The 19,484-nt window shown below is 58.5% G+C and overlaps 1 protein-coding gene across 1 annotated transcript; it reads right to left on the bottom strand.

Moving 5' to 3' along the window:
* Window positions 1–461: 461 nt before the first annotated feature.
* Window positions 462–5,226, bottom strand: HMX1 (H6 family homeobox 1). The gene is made up of 2 exons (XM_010384410.2): window positions 4,618–5,226; window positions 462–1,746 (listed from the first exon to the last, which is right to left on the bottom strand). The coding sequence occupies exons 1-2, from the start codon at window positions 5,009–5,011 to the stop codon at window positions 1,094–1,096; spliced, it is 1,047 nt and encodes a 348-aa protein (XP_010382712.2). The 5' UTR covers window positions 5,012–5,226; the 3' UTR covers window positions 462–1,093.
* Window positions 5,227–19,484: the final 14,258 nt, after the last annotated feature.

Below are 19,484 nucleotides of genomic sequence, written 5' to 3'. Positions count from 1 at the left end.
GGCCAGGAGGAAGGCCCGAGGCAAGAGCACAGTGGCCTGACCTTGAGTGGCACGGCTTTGTTTTGGCCCAAAGAAAAATTCCGTGCGAGATAGGAAAGGGCTGTGCACACACGGCGCCACACAGCGGAGCCGCTGTGACAAATGCCAGCGGCCTTCGGTCGGCTTCTCCCTTCACCTGCTCCTGCCTTTCGGTTTCAGTCAAGGCTCTAGAACTTCCTTCGGACACACCACTGTCACTTCTTTCTCCCTACTCCCGCCTGCTGGCCCTTCCCTGTGGCGTGTCATAGAAGACGGGCACAGCGCCCACCACCTCCGACTAGGATCTGTCTTGCCCACCTGCACCTGGCCCAGCCCTGGGCTCCAAGTGTCCCCAGTCAGCACTGAAAGGTGCTCCCAGGAGGGAAGGCACCTACCGCAGCTTCAGCTGTCCCTTCCCTCGTGATCACAAAGCAGTGAAACTGTCCAGAAAATGTCCCTTTTTATTCCATACGCAAATAAGTAGATTCATTTTAAAAAACAACCCAGAGGCCGCCACGTTTGCAGAGAGCCCCAGCCTGCCTGCTCCTGGAAGGGAAGATGGGACCCACAGGTCCAGGGTCCTTTCTCCACCAGCACCCGCGGGAGGGGCAGCACAGCCCTCCGCTGGCCTGCTGTCTGGGTCCCAGGAAAAGGACATTTAGTGTTGGGGGCAGTCTGTGGGGACAGTCACCGCGCAGCCTTGGACAGCCGGTTCCGAGTTTTCCTTTGCTGTGCTGGGCTTGGCCTGAGGGCAGCTGCCGCGGGTGGCCGTGGCCGACCGCTCCTTGCTGAGGCCGGGGGTGGCCGTGGCTGCGCAGCCCAGAGTCTCTGCATTGCCCCCTGTTGGAGTGGGGATCCAGCCTGGCAACTGGGTGGGGCGTCCCATTACATTCTAGAGGCGCTCCACCACAGGGGCTGAGGACCGCTCGGCCGCAGCCTGCGCTCCCGAGGTGTCTAGAAGGCCACAGGAGCGGCCATCCCTCCCCATAACGCTCCCTGCGCCCCGTGCCTGCCGCTGGATCGCGCGTCCACACAGGTCCACAGGGTCGCGGGGAGAGGGCCCGGCGGGCGGGGCTCACACCAGGCCGGGCATCTGCGCCCGCAGAAAGGGCACGGAGGCGGCGGCCGGGAAGGCGGCCAGCGGGTAGGCGAGGGCCCCAGAGAAGCCGAGCAGCGGTGGGGGCGGCGCGGGCGCGGCGGGAGCCAGCGGGAAGGGCAGAGTGGCCGGGGGCCCGGCGGCGGCCGCGGCAGGGGGACTTTCGTGGTAGAGCACGGGCACGCGGACCAGGCGCTGCGCTCCCGGCGGGGACAGGCTGGCCGCCTCCAGCTCGGCCGCCAGCTGTCGCTTCCACTTGTTGCGGCGGTTCTGGAACCAGATCTTAACCTGCGTCTCGGTGAGCTGCAGGGAGGCGGCCAGGCCGGCACGCTCTGCGCTGCTTAGGTAGCGCTTCAGGTCGAAGGTGGACTCCAGCTGGAAGACCTGGCTGCGGGAGAAGACTGTGCGCGTCTTCTTCTTTCGGCCGCCGCCCACGCCAACGCCGCCGCGTGTCTCTCCCGCCGCCGCAGGGACCTCGGCCAGCTCCGACGCCTCTTCCGCGCCGGCCGCCGGGCCCCGCGCCGCCAGCTCCGCTGCCTCCCGCTGCACCGCTCCCGGCCCGGGGCCTCGCGACCAGGCGCCCTCAGCACGGCCCATCTCCTCGCCCGTCTCCGGTGAGTCCCGGTCGCTGGCTGCAGGGGAGAGAGGGGCACCACCGTTGGTTCCAGGGCACTGATTACCAGACTCAGTCACTGAGGCCAGCCGTCCCCACCTTGAGGTCGCCCACAGCCACAAGCAGGGAGACTTTCCAGCACAGGGCTGGGCACCCAGCCGCTCTGGGGATGCACACAGAGGCAGAACCATAGGAGGCAGCTCAGAGACCAGGGAGCAGCTCCAAACCAACACCCCACAACACACACACAAATACAAACGCACACCCATGCCAGAGGACAACGAAGGATGCAGAGCAAAGAAAAGACACAAAAACACTACACACGAAAAGCAGGCTGACCCCGGTGAGCACTTCCCACTCCCAGCTGCACCACGGGTGGCCTGGAAAAACACACAAATCTCCGCAGAAGCCCCTGGACAAGAGGAAAGAAGTCCTTCCGAGAAATGTACACACCGAAAAACAAGCACAGGACACCCCCCTGCCACCTGGCACCCAAGGCCCCCAGACAGAGGAATGAAGAGCTCGCAGGCCTCTTCCCGCGCCCTCTGCCCGCTTGCACAGAAACATTCCATATTAGGAGGACAAACAATGCAAAGGATCCCCAAAAGAGAACTCCCATCAGGTGAGGCCGTCACCCCCACACCGCATATTCCTGTAGCCCTGACCCAGTGCCCACAAGGCAAGTCCACACCAGCCACAATCATGCTCAAAGGGAACACGGGCACATGCCACTCCAAGCAACATGCAGCAGCTGAGCCCTGCCCCAAACACCTTCTAGACTGGAGGTTCGGCCTCATGGGTTTGGGGGTAGAGAAGCTCACGGGGGGGGGGGGGGGGGGGTCTGAGTTCATGTTCCAAGTACCAAGCTCCCCTACTCATCTCCCAGAAACAAGAAGAGACCCACAGGGCTGGCAAGGGATGATGTCAAGTTACAGATGCCAGCTGGGACCCAGAAGCGCTTGCCCAGACTGAAGAGGGCAGCCACCTCCCACTGCAGGGCTCCGGAGGCTGACTCGGACCCACTGCTTTTCTGCCTTGGTCTGGAGCCTCCCGTGCAAAGGGCAGGCCCTGGTTGACAGGTTAGAGGTGGAGGCAGAGTTTGGCCTGGCCCTGGGCCCTTGGAACGCTGTGCACTTGGCCGGGTGTGTGCTTGCAGTGTATTTGCAGCGTTTGCACGCTCATGCAAGGGGAGTACACACTGGTGGGCTTCTGTGTGTGGTTCCAGCTCTGTGCCTCGTGCCCAAGGAGTGTGCACATCCCACTCATGCCTGTGGCCAATCCTCATGGTGTGTGCCCTCACAGCGCCCACAGAAGAGTCAGGTAGCAGGTTATGGTGCATGCTACTAGATCTGGGGAGTCCCTGCCTCCCCGCAATACCCCAAACTCACAGAGGCCATGTTATGTCACAAGGCACTAGGCTGACTTGTCAGCTCTGGTGAGGAAGCGGGACCCTAACCCGCATGGCACGAAATAAGCAGAAGCCGCCTCTGCAGAGGTGCGGGGTGCCACCTGGGCTGCAGGAGGGGATGCCCTCCAGGGATGAGTGGATAACAAATTTCACCCTGAGAAGCCCTTTCCAGAATCTCTCCCAGAAGGGCACTAGACAGAGTCCCTTGATTTCTGGGAAACCACGGAGGCCCTGCTCTAGTCCACGTGAAGGGGGTGGGGGCCTGGACTTCCTGAGTGTGAGTGTCGAGATGTGGGTCCTTTTGCAAGGGGACTCTCTACGACATGGAAAGGGTGGTCTAACGAGTGAGTGGGGGGTCATAGGCCACTTACTCCCCAGCACACATTGATATTCACACAGAGGACAGCATGGATCCCAGAGCCAGAGCTTGCAGAGGGACCACGTCCTCAGCTGGCCTCAAGGTCCGAAGGCTGTGTTAGGGGTGGGGGGCTGGCTAAGCCAGGGCTTGGGAGGTTGGACTGGCTTTCCTGGCCTTCCTCCCAGGGGTCTTCCTAAAGGGCAGGTCCAAAAGGGAGGCAGTGACCCTGGAACCCTGGGGAGGGGAAGCAGAACTAACGGGTCAGATACCCAAGCAAAGGGGCAGAGGGGTTCTGGGGTTGAGAAGTCCCCAGCCCCATTCTCCAGCCCTCAGCAGGGAACAAAGGCAGGGAGGGGGAGGGGCAGAAAAAGAAGAGAGAGGGGTTGGACTGGGGGCTTCAGAACAGGCTCCCTTCTTGCCTGGCACAGCCCGTGCCCCTCAAGGACTAAGAAGGAGGCCCAGGCCCCTGCCCCAGGCTGTCTGCAGCGGGCACAGGGTAAACGGGAGTCTGCGGGGGCACAGCTGCTGTGTTAAAAGGCTCCCCTTCCCAGCCCCACCCCCACAACATTGCGCCCTCTGCTCAATGCCCCCGTTTATTTTTCCACCTCTGACGCTACTTTGTCTCCCTTTCCCTCCATCTCTTCCTTCTCTTTTATCTCTCAGATCACCCTTGAGGTTCTTTTTCCTGCATCTTCCCTTCCCCCCACCCCACTCTCTCTCTCTCTCGAAGCACATTCCTTTCTTCCTCCATCCTCCCATTTTCTTTTTCAGCCTCTTTCACCTTCTCCTGTATCTTTCCCTGTCCTCTTTCACTCTCCTTTCTCTTTTCTTTGGCCGCCTGTTGTCCCCTGTGCCCAGCCTCCCTGGGACCAGAGGAGCCCGGCAATGGGTGAAGCTATGGCCTGCAAAATCTCCTCGTTAGCGGAGCTCCTGCCCCAGAGGGTGGGCCTCCAAACCAGCCCAACCAGGGCTCCGTGGGGGCCCCACACGGCCCAGACGCCGTTCCACAGAAGGGCGAGGATGGCCCAGAACGGGCGGCGGCAAGCCCGAAGTCCCTGAGCCAATGCTCAGGGAGGAAGTCGGGCCCCGCCGCCTGGCCCACCCCTCCTCGCGCCCTCACTCACTGTCAGGACTGAGGCCGCCTCCGTAGCCACCGTGCGCCCGTGGGTACCAGCGCGCTGCGCCGCCGCAGCCCAGAGCGAAAGGCGGACCGGGACCGGGGGGCGGACGAGGACCTAGGCCCAGCGCGCCCGGCCCGAGCAGCGCCCGGGCCCGCGCCTCCCCGCCCGGCCCGGTGACCGCGAGCAACTGTCGCCGCCGCTGTAGCCGTCGCCGCCGCGCCTGCTCGGCGTCCTCGTCCTCGGGGTCGTCGTCGTCGTCCTCCTCGTCCTCCCGGCCGCCGTCGCCCTGGGCCGCGCGCCCTGCGCCCTTGGCCTCGGCTGCGAGCAGGTTCTCGATGAGGAAGGAGGAGGCGCGGGCCGGCGTGGCGCGCCCGGGCTCCGTCAGCTCGTCAGGCATCACGGCCGCGGGCTTCTCGGGTTCTGCCGGGGCTGCTCGGTCCCCGCTGGGGATGGTGGCGCCCGGCTCCCGGGCGCACGCGCGGGCCAGCCCTGGAGCTGCTACCCGGAGCGCTGGCGTCGGGCCCCGCGGGGCAGGCGGCTGCCTCCGCGCCGGGCTGGGCTGGGCCTGGAGCGAGTGCGCGCCGACAGCCGATCGGGCAGCCGCCTGGCTCGCCTTTCAGGTCGCTGTCCTGGTCGCCGCCGGGGCGGCCTCACTGGGGGCGGGGAGGGGGAGGGGCCAGCAGGGCGGGGGGGTCGCGGGCTAGGCCGGGAGGGCGGCCCGCTGAATCCCGAGGACGCTGCGCGGGCCCCGAGCGCCGCTGCTGCCGGGAGACGCTGCCCAGACCTGAGCGCGCGGGCGGCAGCGCAGCCGAGGGCGGGCAGCCCCGGGCGCAGGCGGGGGGTCGCGCTGGGTCCGGACCCGCGTGATCAGTTCCCCCGTCCCGCGCCACCCGCTCCGGGGGGGCGGGGCCTGGGCTGAGCGGCCACCCATTGGCTGTGGGGCCCAGATGAGGAACTGGCTGGCCAATCACCGTCTGGCCAGAGCTGTAATTACCCCGCTGCGAGGAGGGTGTTGGACCGAGCGTGAGTAACTGTGTGTGCGCGCGCGTGGTGTGTGCTCGAGTGTGCGTTTGGCTGTGTATGTGTGGAGGGCGGCGTGGAGACCCCGGAGCTCCCAAGAAACTACCAGAGGCCGAGCCACATATTTTTATTAAAGACCTTGCGTGTAATTTAAAAATGGGAACACTGCCAAAACAGGACTGCGAAATGTGGCATATCTTAATATTTGCACTTAATGAAAGATGCTTTCAATGCCAACTGTAGTTCGGTAGAACTCTCCAGTTCCCGGGCTCAGTACCAGTATGTAAGGAAGTGCAACCACGGGGCTCCGCTGGCAGCCCGCTCGATGTTACGCAGGTCCTCCCCGAGCCGGCACCCCCACCGCCCGCTCCCGGGGAAGCCAGGGCCTTAGAAGAGGGTGGGAGCTTCTGGCCCAGGCTCTGCCCTGGGCGGAGGTCTTGGGGCCAGGCCCCATCCCTCGTTGTGCCTCCGTTTCTTCGCTCTAAAGGGGTGGGGAGTTCCTCCCATTTCTGCAGCGGGAAGTTCGGGAACAGAACGCACCCTGGAGCTGTCTCCGATCTGGGGTAAACTTCGGACTTACCTACATTAGGTCACTGCGAGGAAGTGCGGGTTAAGCTGGCTTCACCCGATGCGGGTTATTTCGGAGAGATACATCCATCCTCCCAGGGCCTGTCCACCCGAGTACCGCCCACGTTTCCGGAGGTGACCGCAGGCCTGGGGCTTCCGCTTTGCTTAATTCTGCCAAATAAGCACGGTAGAGGGAGCATCGCCCCCATTTTTCAGCGGAAAACACTGTCGGGGGAAGAAAGAAGAGACTCTCCCAAAGGGTAGGTGGCTCCGGCAAGCCTGGAATTCCTTCCTTCCCGGCCCGCCCCGCACCGATGCCCCGGAGTCCGGCTGCTTGGCGGGGCGGTGGGGCTCCAGGAGCAGCGGAGGCCTAGCCAGCAGGGCCCTCCCGGCCTGGGTTCGCAGAGACAAAATGGTGCGCCTCTTGGGAGCGCGTCCTGGGTGCGCTTTCTGGCGGGTGCCAGGAAGGACCTCTAGAGCTCCGTGGCTGCCGCGATCTCGAGTGGGAGGGCTTTTCCGGGGGCTCTAGGACAAGATGCTCAGCCCATCTCCTTTTCCCTGGCATCCTAGCCCAAGAGGGGCAAAAAAAATCAATGACAGGGACTCCGCGGGTTGTTTAGCCTGGAGGCAGCCACACAGATGGGGGCTCCTCCTTCCATTTTGTTGACGAGGCCACTAAGCCGAAGTGGAGCGAGTTGGGATCTTAGGGAGGAGCTGAGGTCTCCCAAGCCCTGTTCCCTGGGATGTCCAGGGTCAGAGAGACTCCAAGGAGCAGAGGTACCCCAGCCAGAGGGGGCTGGGCCAAGGAAATTGGGACAGAGCGCCTGATTCGATTCGTTTGGAGCGCTAGCCTTGGAGCAAACACCGTCTACACTAGGGCGCTTTTGACAGATAAGGAAACTGAGGCAGAGAGGGGCCAGATAAAAAGACAATGGCTGTGGGGAGGACTGTTTTTCCGATCGCCATCCAACGCATGCAGGCTCCCCTGGGTCTGTGAGCGGCGCTTGGACACTCCTGCCCCGCCCAGCGTCGCCTGCCCAGGTTGGTGGCGTTTCCGCTTCTCTCCCTCAGGCCTGGCGGGCTTCCTCTGAGTCTGAATTCTAATTCCCTCTGCTCTAGGGTTGTATGGCCCTGAAGGAGGCACCTCGCGTCTCTGATCCTATAACTGCGGACGATAAACGTCCCTACCGGTGCCAGGCTGTTGGGAGTAGAGGCTGGGCACGTCCAGGCGGGTGGTGGCTCTGAGCGCATAGCGCTCGCGGGTGTCCTGCCACTGCCTCTGGAGGGCGCGCCTGAGAGCGACGCTTCCACCCGCTGCAGTGTGGGGCCTGGACTGGGAGCGAAGCGGGGCGGTGGATCTGAAGCGAGGACCATGCGCCCTTTTCGTCTGGGCGCCCGCTATCTGGGGTTTGCGGAGAGAGCGGGCGCCGGACGCTGGGCAGAGGCTGGCGCGTCCACACTCTTGAGTCTCCCACACTGGGTCCCAGCTACCTTCCCAACTGCAGCAACGAAGCCTGGTCCGCAAGGCATGGGTGTGAGCAGTTGACGCTAAGAGGCAGAGTAGGACCGGGATGCGCGAACTGGCCGGACTGGTGCTCGCCCAGGCCGCTGCCTCTGTGCTCGGTGCTGGTGGTGGGGCCGGCCAGGAGCGAAATCCTGCGTCCAGGTGAGTGGCAAGGCCCAGTTTGGAGACAGAATTGCCGGCAGAGACGCAAACCGGAATCGCTGCCTTCGCGGCTTGACGCATTTCGATGCGCCGCAGGTCAGAGCGGCTCGCAGTTCACAGCCCAAGAACGGTCTCGGGCAGGGCAGGGGGAGGTCGGGATGCGCTCTCCTCTCGCTCGGGGGCTGACCCCGCAAAGTCGCCACCTTCATTCGGGGTTTCTGGCCCTGTCGGGACCACGGTTCAAGATTTCTGATCACTGTCGGGCACGTCCGAATTCTGGGACTGAAGGACTCCCCCATGCAGAAAAAGCAAAACGTCTCAAAGTGAATGAGTTGTCGCCTTCCTGTCTCCCCATCTCTGTGAGGGCACCCCGGACACACACACATCCCAACACACAGCCATCCTTCCATGCAGGCAGTGCGCCACCAAGCCCAACACCTCCCAGTCCACTATTGTCACTAGGCGTCCCTCCCCTCCTGCACCTGCGTGCCTCCTCTCTCTTGTATCCTGACCCACCTGGCAACTTCCAGCAAACGCCCTCCAGGGAACCCAGTGCCCTTCTCAACTGGACAGGGAGCTGCCTGACAGGGCCTAAGCCTTCCTCACCTGCGTCCCCAGTGCCTTCCTGGGGGCTGGGAGCCAGATGAGTGAGTGGGAATAATCCACAGAGCATAGATCTGGGAGGCAAACCACAGCCGCTGGCACAGGTTTTGTTTCCTTTTAATCAACTTTTTCTTTTGGAAGTTTTAGAGAATGTCCATTTTAAGTTCAAGTTTTCTCCTATTTTCTTGCTTCTTTCATCCCTCATCTCAGTCTTACCTGTCCTGACCTCACCTGTGCTGCCCCACGTACCTGCTCTTGTGTCTTGATTTATAGAAACAGGGTCACATTTCACACCTGCACTACTTGTCATTTTGAAAGTATATGTTTGAGGTCAATGGCGCGCCAGCCCATGCAGCAGTGCTTATTTCCTCTTTACACTCTCTGCACAGCCCAGCACTCGCATGTGCCACGGTTCCATTTCTATCACGTGTTTCCCCAAACCTTCGGGGTGTGGAACAGCCATGGATTCCATGCTCGCTCCTGGTCAGGGATGGCTTCTCTCCAATTCCTGAAATCTGGGTCTCCTCTGGAAGACTCAAAGCCAGAGGTCAGGATGGTGGACTCTTCTCAAAGCCCATTTGATCATTTATCCAAAAGCTGATGCTGGCTGTGCACTCAGGGGCCCTTGCTTAGGGATTCCCTATGTGACCTGGGCCTCCTCACAGCATGGGCTCCCAGGACAAGTAGAGGAGGTCAGACCAAGGGGGAGAGAAAGAGAGAGAGACAGAAGAGAAGAGAACCCTCTGCCATACTTATTGATTGGAGCAGTCACAGCTCCCATCAAGATTCAAGGGAAGGGACACAGACCCAGCTCTCAGTAGGAAGAATGTGGAAGTCACATTGTCAGATTGAACAATGAGAAATACCGTTGCGGTCATTCAGCTCAGGTGCCACAGGGCAGCTCATCTCCCGGTTGGGAGATCTACCTGTAGGCTGCTTCTGACTCTCCGCTTTTGCAAATAACATTGGAACGAACAGACCGGTCCATCTTCCTGTAAGAGCCTGAGTTTTTCTGGGGATGAATGCCCGAGAATGGGAATCCTGGGGTGATGGATCTATACAGAACGATCTTCGTGAAGCACTTCAGAATCATTCTCCACAAGAGCTGTAACCCCTTCTGTTTCCTCACATCTTCGCCAGCACTCGGTCTCATCTGATTTTTATATGCGTGACGCTGTGACGGGTATGAAGGGACACCTGGCTGTTTGGGGTGATGGGTCTCTGCTCGCTGAGAGGGTGCAGAGCTGAGCATGTCAGGAAGCTAGAGGGCTGGGTTTATATGAGACAGCTGCTGGGAAGGAGGGGAAAATGATGAACTGGGGTCTTGTTATGAAGATCCCTGCATGCCAAGCTGAAGAATACAGTTTGGTTCTTAATTTGCAAAGCAATGGGGAGCCACTGAAGGTTGTTGAGCTGGGGAGGCAGGGTTAAAGCTGGGCCCTAGGAAGAGTCATCTGAACGCCATACATATGCAGGGTGGACAGGAGATAAGGAGGTGCAAGCAGAGGTTCTTGACATGGTCCAGGGACAAGCAATAACGCCCCCTGAAGGCAGGGGCAAGCTGAGGCCCATCTCCGCTGTCTGTGAGGCCAGATCTGGTGTCAGTGGGTGTGGAGGGAGGGGGCCCCAGGCAACCCTTGGCTGTTGAACCTGGCTGTGTCTTATTTTCTCCCTTTAGCCCCTCACACCCAGGCCTGGGGAGCAGTACAGTCTCGAGACGTTCTTGTCTTAGTCTGATCCCCAGCAGGAAGTGTCCTTGCAGCTGTGGAGATGTGGATGGGAACTAGGGCGCCTCACTCCAGCTCAGCTGCTGGCCCATTAAGGAGTGAGCAAGTCACTGCCCTTGAGGGATCTTGGTGTACCCCACTGTCGAGCGGGAACAGCAGGAATGCCCACTCCTGGGCTGGGATGTGGGGAGTGCAGATCACCGCACACACAAGCCTTCTGCATATGCTGAAAGAGACCAAATGCTTTGAAAAAGATCAAAATGTTCAAAACCTACTGTGGCTGCCTTCTGGGGCTCTAGCCATTCCTTCCTTGTGAAAGACTCTCTTTAGAAACTGGAAAGAGAAGGAGAATTTTCATAAAGCACCACACCCAAAGGCTGGGGGAGAGGGGCGGAGCTGGGAGAGGAGGGGAGAGGGGAGGTGAGGGGAAGAAGAAAGGGGGAGAAGGAGGTGAAAAGAGAGGGAAGGACTGCACCTGAGGAGGAGGAGATGGGAGGAGGAAGGAAGAGGGGATGGAAGGGAAGAAGGAGTGGGAGAAATGGAGGGGGAAGGAGAGAGGAGGAAGAAGAAGGAGAAAAGAGGAGGTAGGAAGAAGGGGAGGAAGATGGAGGGAGAGAGGGAAGGGAAGGGGAAGTGTGCGGGAGGGATGGGGAGAAGGGGAGGGGAAGCATGGAGAAGGGGAGGGGAGGTATGGAGAGGAGGAGGGGAGGGATGAAAGGAGGGGGAGGGGAAAGATGTCGACCTCCGTGTTCCTGGTCGCACAGGTCTTGCAGCGACGGGGTTCAGCCCTCTCCCTGCCTGGACTCACTCATTGTCCCGGGGAGCTGTGGTGGCCATGGGCACCATTCTCCCAGGGAGGGCCCACCCGGGATGCAGCCTCATGTGCATGTCCCCCAAACCTGGCTCCCTGCAGGCTGGTGACTCCCCTGGAGCCTGGAACCGCTAGGGCGAGCTGAGAAGCCGCCTCCACCGCTGAAGTCCCTGGGAAGGGTCCCCTCCACCTGCCCATAGCCAGCCTGGGAGGCAGACGCGTCAACGTCTGGCCCCTCAGCAAGGACAGCAGCTCCAACAAAGCCACCCTGGGAGGGGACGCTGTGCCCACGGGGCTGCTCCTCCCCCAACCCCAGGGGCTGGCCCCAACACCTGCCCTGTGCTAGGGCCACCAAGCTGGGCTCCCTCACCCTCCATTCAGTGCAGGATTTCCCTTTTAACTTTCTTTCGATTTTGAAAACTTTCAAACACGGGCAACAATGAAAAGAACTGGGCAGAGAACACTTTCCAGCCTCCTCACCCAGGACCCCATTGTTCCCCCACCCCAATTTCATAGTGCATGGCAGGCCCTAGCACACCTGCAGGTAGACTGGCTTTGGAGAACCTTCTTCTCAGACCACCATACAAAGGGAGAAATTCGTGAGTTTGGGTCCCAGCTCTGCCATGGGAGCAGCAGGAAGACAGCACTATTCACCGTCCTGAGCACCGCTTCTTCCTCTGGAAATCGACGTAATAACGAGGCCCCATGGGAGTGGCTGTGGTGGCTGGGGGAGACAGTGACAGTGCACACCCAACTCACTCTGCCAGAGGGACCTCTGTCCCCAGGAAACCACCCAGAGGATGGATGCTCTGGTGATGACTTTCAGAGGTGTTATGCCAAAATCAGGCACTGGAGGTAGACGGTCTTGCACTCAGCCACAGCCTGCTGGACGCCAGCCTCTCCAGGTCTCTGTGAAGATACGTGAAGCTGTGGTCACTTTAAGGCTCCAGGTGTGGGAATATCTGGTTTTAATATCGAGAGCACCTCGAGGTGGGTAGGTTTTGCTTTCCACAATGGAGCACAGATTTGTGCTCTGAGTTCCCCAAATCACAGGGGACCTGCAGCCGGCTCGGGCTGCCTGTGACCTTGATTAGAAGTGACTTGGGGTTGGAGGAACAAGGCTGGAACACAGGGTTGGGGCAGCCACGGTGGAGGGAGCCTTTTCCCAAGGACCCGGAGGGAAGTTTCTGGAAACCACAGCCGGCCAGTACAGGAGCCCCACCAGTCTGGATGCTTGGCCCTGTTGGTCTTGGAATGGCCGCTGTGACCTAACGGCACTTCCTTGCAGCGGGGCAGCACACGCTCGGGGTGCTGGGGAAATGTTTGGTACAGGCATCTCTGGTTAAGTCTGGAGGAAAATTCCAGGCTTAGCAATCCTTTCCGTAGGAGGGGGCTTGGGAGGGCTGCAAGAGGTGGGCAGGGAACAAGCCCCCCACCCCGACATTGGAGGTGGACGGAAGTCAGAAGCTTCAACAGGTTTGGCAACCACTTTCCACCTGAGCCTGGCTGTAGACCCCATGCTGGCCTCCTCGTGAATGCTCACAAAACTCCATGAGGACTTGGGCCTGAAGATGTCCCCCTCACCACCCCCTCTCCCCCCACCCCCCCCCCCCCAAGCTTATTCCCTGCAGCAGGATTTGTAATTTCAAACAACGGAAAGAGCCTTCATGCGGATCGGCAGCTGTGACGCACACAGGCGTTCATCATCACACTGGCGTGTTATGCAGCTGGGAGAAAGAATGGTGTGCATTTGCTATGGGGCTGCCCCGAGGACCCATTGAGGTAATCAGACAAGTAGAGGACAGGAGGTGAGTAAAGGGTGGGGGCTAATGTCCATTGGCACCTCCATCAACATCAGAACCATGTGTCGACATGTGCATTTACGGTTGATAATGTGTGTATCTATCCTGGGTTGAGTTGTGTCTTAAAATTCACATGTTGAAGTCCTAAGCCCCAGGACCTCAGAAGGTGACCTTATTTGGAAATAGGGTGGTTGCAGATGTAATTAGTTCAGATGAGGTCATGCTGGAGATGGGTGGGCTCTGATCCAACATGACTGGTGTCCTTGTAACAAGGGAAAACGTGGACACAGACAGGCACCCAGGGAGATGCCATGGGAAGATGGAGGCGGAGGTGGGGACAGTGCTGCCACAGCCAGGGACCCACCAGAGGCTGCAGAGAGGCCTGGGCCTCATCCTTCCCTAGAGCCTCAGAGAGAGCCTGGCTCTGCTCACAGCTTGATCTTGGCTTCCAGAACCATGAGAGAATACAGCCCTGTGGCTCTAAAGCACCCGGCATTCCTTGGCTCCTGCAGCCCCCGGACATGGTTATCTGTGGGCAGGGATGACAGAACCTCCCTGCAGCAGAACCAGGTGCTGGAAACAGAGGTGGGACGACCTCTGCCTCTCTGCACTGTTCAGAACTTCATGGTTTGAGTTTTGTACCAAGTGCAAGTATTAATTTTTTAAAATGCTGCTGTTCTTGAAAAAAAAAATGGAATGGAAATACTAAAAAGTCACCAAAGAAATAACTTGGAGGTGATCAGGGGTGTCTGGCCCTTAGTAGAAGCTCACAGAGGCTTGGGGTACGAAGAGGCTGCCCAGCTGTGGAAGGAGAGTAGATGATGTGGAAGAGAGGCATGGGGGTCCTGAAAGACTGGGAGGGCCCTCCAGGTTCACATGTGCAGGTGCGTGGGGGCAGAGCAGGGCAGCAGTTTCACATCCCAGGGACCCACCGACGTGAAACTGAGGGAGAGTCAGGGCATGGCCATGGAGGCCCCGGGGTAACCCCCTTACCTACTGGAGGAGGCAGGAACGGTGGGCTCTGCACCAGGCCCACCAGACCCACCAAGTCTACTCTGCCACCCTGGGCCTCCACTTGGCCTCTCTGAGCCTCAATTTCTTCATCTGACAAAGGAATGAACACGTACCCACACCAGCAAAAAAGACAGTTCATGCAGCACCTTGACTTGGGCACCCCCCGCGTCCCCACAAGCTGAGGTGGGGCACAGGTCACCGGCACAGCCCCCCAAACCCGACGTGTGTGAACCTGGCCCATGCCTCATGGTGCCCAGGCTGCCCCCGTGGGCCGTCAGGGTCTCTGCCTTCACCTCAACCTTTTCCCACAACAAAAATGGCTTTTTATAGTATATAAATACATGCTCAACACAGACAACTGGACAGATCCTCCACGATGTGGAGATAACAGGCCATCTGGAAAGCACCGCTCTGAGACCCCCATCAGCATTCTGGGATGGTCTCTCCCAGCATCTCTTTAGGCAGACAAAGGCCTAAACACACACACACCCCACACTCACTGACACCCACAGACCCATCCCTTCGCACCCCCACACAGTCACATAAACACACCATCCACACCTGCACCCACACAGCCCCACCTGCACACACACCCACAACCCCATCCACACAACACACCCACACACACCCATCCACATCCACACACACCCATGCACACATACACAATCTACAAACCTATACACACAGACCCACACCCTTGCCTTAACACACACACATATGAAAACACATGCCTGCTCACACCAACACAACCCCTTATGCACACCTCACCCCATAAACCCCTCACACACTCCCCCATCTACACCGACACACATCCCTGTATACACACCTCACCCCATAAACCCCTCACAAATCCCCCCCCCAAAACACACACACACCGTGGGTCCACATAGATGCCCACACAGCCCTACCCCCTTGACATGCCCCCACAGCCATACATCTTGCCATGCCACCCAGATGGACACCAGGTCCCGCTCCCGCCCATGGGGTCATAGGCTCTATGTGGTCCATCAGGAACACATGCACTCCCATCCCATCCCCCCTCCAAAACCCACATCGCCAGCCCACAGTCTTTACGCATCGCTCTTCCTCTCCATGCTCAGCGAATCCAGCAGAGACGCAGAGCAATGCAGGCATGCGTGGCTGCAACGTACAGGGAGTTGGGTTTCGGGCTCACTGTTCTCCGTGCATTCTATCCATGACACCCATTCTTCTGCCTGTTTCTTTCCCACCCAGTGGACCCTGGAAACCCCTCTCTGTCTTCTGGTTCAGCCTCCACTCCCTGTTTAGTGGCTGCACTCATTTCCGTGGTGGTGGGGGGTGCATTTCTGCATCTCCCCATTCACGGGATTCACCCTGTCTCCAGTGCTGGTGACGGCAGAGCCCTGCAGCCGCATGCGCCTGGGAAGAAACCTGCTGCTGCCTCCTTAGGCGCGGGTGCTGCTGTTTCTATGGGAGAGATTCCTGGGTGTACTGCTGATGGACTTAATGGGCTGGGTGTGTGCAGTCACTGATGTTACTCCAATTTTCCAGATTGCTTTTCCAAAAGACTGACCCTCCTGGGCCTTCCACCAGCGCCGTAGAGGACATGTCTCCCCCCTCCTCTGCCTATAGGTAGCACAGCTCCCTCTTGAGGCTTTGCCAGACTGAGGAGTGTAAGCAGTGGCCACTCTCTAGGGTGTAAATTGGTCTTTACTCAAAGTCGGGGACTGGTGAGTTGCAGTGAATATGTCACTGGCACCCGCCCTTCTAGAGCCCAGTGTGGGTAGGTGGGCAACTCAGGATGGGAAGGGAGCCCTGCATCTGCAGTGGGTGTGGCAGGGAGGGTGGGGAAGGCACTGCTGAGCGTCAAACTGGACTCCTCCTCCTGCCTATCCACTCCTCCCTACCCCCCAGGCTCCTCTAAGCACCACACCATCTGCCGCACCCCCTGCTGGCTGCTGAGCTTGTCATCAGACAGAGGACAGAGATGACATCTGTCTGCACCCCAGCTCAGGGCTCTGCACACAGTAGGTGCCGGCGTTTGAGTGGGCAGAGGCAGTCGGCCCCGTCTCATGCCAGTGGCCTGTGGAGACCGTTACCTCTTCACTGCCAAGAGCTGGTCGTCCCAAACCAGTGAGCTTTTCAGCGGGTCCCAGAGGGGGTGAAATATTTGCCAGCTGGAGGGGTGAACTCAGGCCACATCATCGCCTACCCATCTATCATCATCTACGGGAATCTTTGCTCCTCCAGAGCTGCTGGAACGCAGAGGCTTGGCCTGGGGAAGACTGGAAATGGAATCGTCTGCACGCTACGGCACCCTCCCGCTGAGCCACTTCTCATTACGGGGCCCCGCAGAGCGCACCTATCCTGGCGTCTGCGGGACAAGTTTGATAACTGAAGTGTGAGAAGAATTTTGAAGGAGACAAGGCAAGAATCAAACTTTCTCTCCCTGCCCCACTCAAACTCTCTTACGGCTGTGTGTAGACAGGGTGGGAGGAGAAGCACCCTCCCCACCAACATTCCTGATGCAGGGCCCCCTAGACCTCAGGCAGAGAGTGGAGGCTCCCCAGACCTCAGGCAGAGAGTGGAGGCCCCCAGACCTCAGGCGGAGAGTGGAGAGGGTCCCTCAGACCTCAGGCAGAGTGTGGAGGCCCCTAGACCTCAGGTAGAGAGTGGAGGTCCCTGAGACCTCAGACGGAGAGTGGAGGCCCCTCAGACCTCAGACAGCAAGTCCTGCTGGGTGGCTCTGCAGCTGCAGCCTGGGCTCTGGGCCAGCTACGATGCTGAGTTTTGTCTGTGAAACAGCAAAGACCAACCCACATACACCTGGCCTTAGTCCACCTGTCCTTGTAGAGTTCCACAAACTTGGTGGCATAAAACAACAGAAAGGTATTCCCTCCCAGTCTGGAGGCCACAAGTCCAAAGTCAGTAATACCAGGTTGAAATGAGGAGTCAGCAGGGCCGTGCTCCACGGGAGGTCCTCAGGGGGACTCCTTCTTGCCCCTTCCAGCCCCTGGTGGCTCTGGGCGTTCCTTGACTTGTGGCCACATGGCTCCAAACTCTGTCTCTGCCTTCATGCGGACTTCTCCTCTATGTGTCTGTGGCCAGGTCTCCCTGCCTCCCACTCATAAGTATACACGTGATTCCTTTTAGGGCCTACCTGGATACTCCCTGTTAATCTCAAAATCCTTACCTAATCACATTAGCAAACACCCTTTCCTGCAAAAGGTAACATGTACAGGTTCTAGGTATTAGCATCCGATATCTTCAGGAAATATTACTATGGTTTGAATGTTTGTGTCCCTCCCAAATTCATGTTGAAACTTAATTCCTAGTGCAGGGATATGAAGAGCTAGGGCCTTGGGGAGGTAAGAAGTGCCCTTATAAAAGGGCTTGAGGGGGCGAGTTCACTATTTTTTTTGTCCTTCTGCCATGTGAGGATGTTGCAAGAAGATGCCATATTAGAAGCAGAGAACAAGCCCTCCTTAGACACCAGATTTGCTGGCACCTTGATCTTGGACTTCCCAGCCTCCAGAACTATGAGAAATACATTTATGTTCTTTATCACTTACCCAGTCTATTTTGCTATAGAAGCAAAAAGGGATGACAGCAGATAGTATTCAGCTCTAAATGCTCATTAGCCTCCAGTGCAGTAGCTTGGGCCGGGGCCCCTCCAAAGTTATGTAGCGTAGCAGCTGTTTGCTCCTTTGGCCTGGGTGACACTACCCCAGGGACTGCAGAAAGTGCAATTTTGAGCCAGAGAACAGAAATGTTGACTCATCTAGGAATCAGCCTGGAAAACTAGTTCAAAGGGAGGTTCCCAAACAATGGCCCAATGTAGAAAACTCCTAACAGGCATCATTTTGCTGCCGCTCACATACCTGTCCTGACAGGGAACTCACTACTATACAAGGTTACTCATCTTTTTTGCTCCTACTACCCCCTTGACCTAAGCCTGTAATGATGTGCAGAAAGACTGTGCTTCTGAGAGGCTAGAAAGGGACCCCAGGAGTGCAGAGGCCGGCTGTTCGAGAAAATGTGAGAGCTGACTGGGTGTGAGGAAGAGGCAAGTTCCAGGCTAGTGCCCACCCTTCAGGCTGAAGCCGGCTGGACCCAGGCTGACCAATTATAAGGACAAGAAGGTGAGTGGGGATCTTCCATGACAAGGGCCAGCAGAGAGCCTTGGGAAGAGACGTGACGTGTCTAATGGGGTCTCAAGCTGTGCATTGGGGTCCTTACCTTTGACAAGACAACCTCCTCCCGCCATCTTCAGTGCATCAGAGAAGCCGCGGTGTGGCAGCATGGCTGGGTTTCTCAGAAGCCAACAGGGGCGGGCTCAGGGGATGGGAAGGAGGTGGTCTGAGTGTCCTCTAACCCTGACCTTCAGTCTCCCTGTAGGCTGGGGGCCTAGCCCGAGCCCCTGTGGAGGTATCTGGGGTGGGGGATAATCACGTCTCCCACATCTCGACTTCCTTGGCCTCTTCTCCCTGTGCCCCCTCTTGGTGGTAAGCCCACTTGGGGCTGGCTACAGCCCTCCTTGGGGACAACTGCTTGCATTGGCGGGAGGCAGGCAGGACAGGGGACCCCTTAGTGGGGGCAACAGCTGGATGGATGACTGGGCTCCCATCAAATCTGAGACACTCATCACCCAACTCCACAGAAGACCCAAAGCCTGTGCTGCCAGAGAGGACAGGGTGGCAGCAGCTCTCTGAACACTCCAGGCCTGAGAAGGAGTGGGTGAGTGGGGGTCTGGCTGCCAGGCCCCAGTCCAGTCGGGACTCCCGTTAGATTCCTCTAGCCCCTACGACAAGCCTGGAGACCTGCGCCACCTTTAGGGGAATGTGTCTGTTGCACTGCGGTCTCTGACTGCCCTCAGCTCTACACGGCCGGCATGAATCCCTGTGCTTGTGATTCTTAGCAACCGACGAAGTTTCATTTTGTCCCCACCAGTCTGTTCTGAGCACCGCAAAAGGGATCATTTGGACGGGGCTGGGGTGGGAAGGGCAACCACCGCATGGGACATTTGCAAGGTGGCGCCTGGTCTTCAGTCCACGGTGCCCCCACCAAGATGAAGATGGGGACAGACACCAGCTTTAAAATAACCCCAAATAAATTTGCCCACAAACCTTAATGTCCAAATCACCCTACATTACATTCTCAGGACCAGTGGAGGACGTGCTAAAACAACACAGCTCCTTGGACCTGAATTGTCCGGGCCAACCGTCTGTCAATGAACTAGATTTTGCTGGAATTCTCTCGCTTCTTTAGCACAGTGGAAGTATTCATCTAAGGTTAATTTATTCTGAAGGCTTAAAAAGGCAAAGTAGAGCCGCTCTGGGATGAACGTCCTGTCCCAAGGCCGCCACCTCCAGGAAGTTTGTGGAACTGACTTGAAATAACAACACCCTCCTTGGACAGAGATGCGGAAATGTGCATTTTCCCTCTTAAAACTCCCCTGTGCCTGTAAACCCAGCACTTTGGGAGGCCGAGGCGGGCAGATCACATGGTTAGGAGTTCGAGACCAGCCTGATCAACATGGTGAAACCCCATCTCTACTAAAAATACAAAAATTAGCCGGGTGTGGTGGTGGACGCCTGTAGTCCCAGCTACTTGGGAGGCTGAGGCAGGAGAATCGCTTGAACCTGGGAGGTGGAGGTTGCAGTGAGCTGAGATCGCACCAC

This window comes from Rhinopithecus roxellana, chromosome 2 (assembly GCF_007565055.1).
Source record: "Rhinopithecus roxellana isolate Shanxi Qingling chromosome 2, ASM756505v1, whole genome shotgun sequence".
Classification (NCBI taxonomy): domain Eukaryota; kingdom Metazoa; phylum Chordata; class Mammalia; order Primates; family Cercopithecidae; genus Rhinopithecus; species Rhinopithecus roxellana.
Note: the sequence above shows the minus strand (reverse complement) of the source record. Positions and strands in the feature narration are given on the sequence as shown.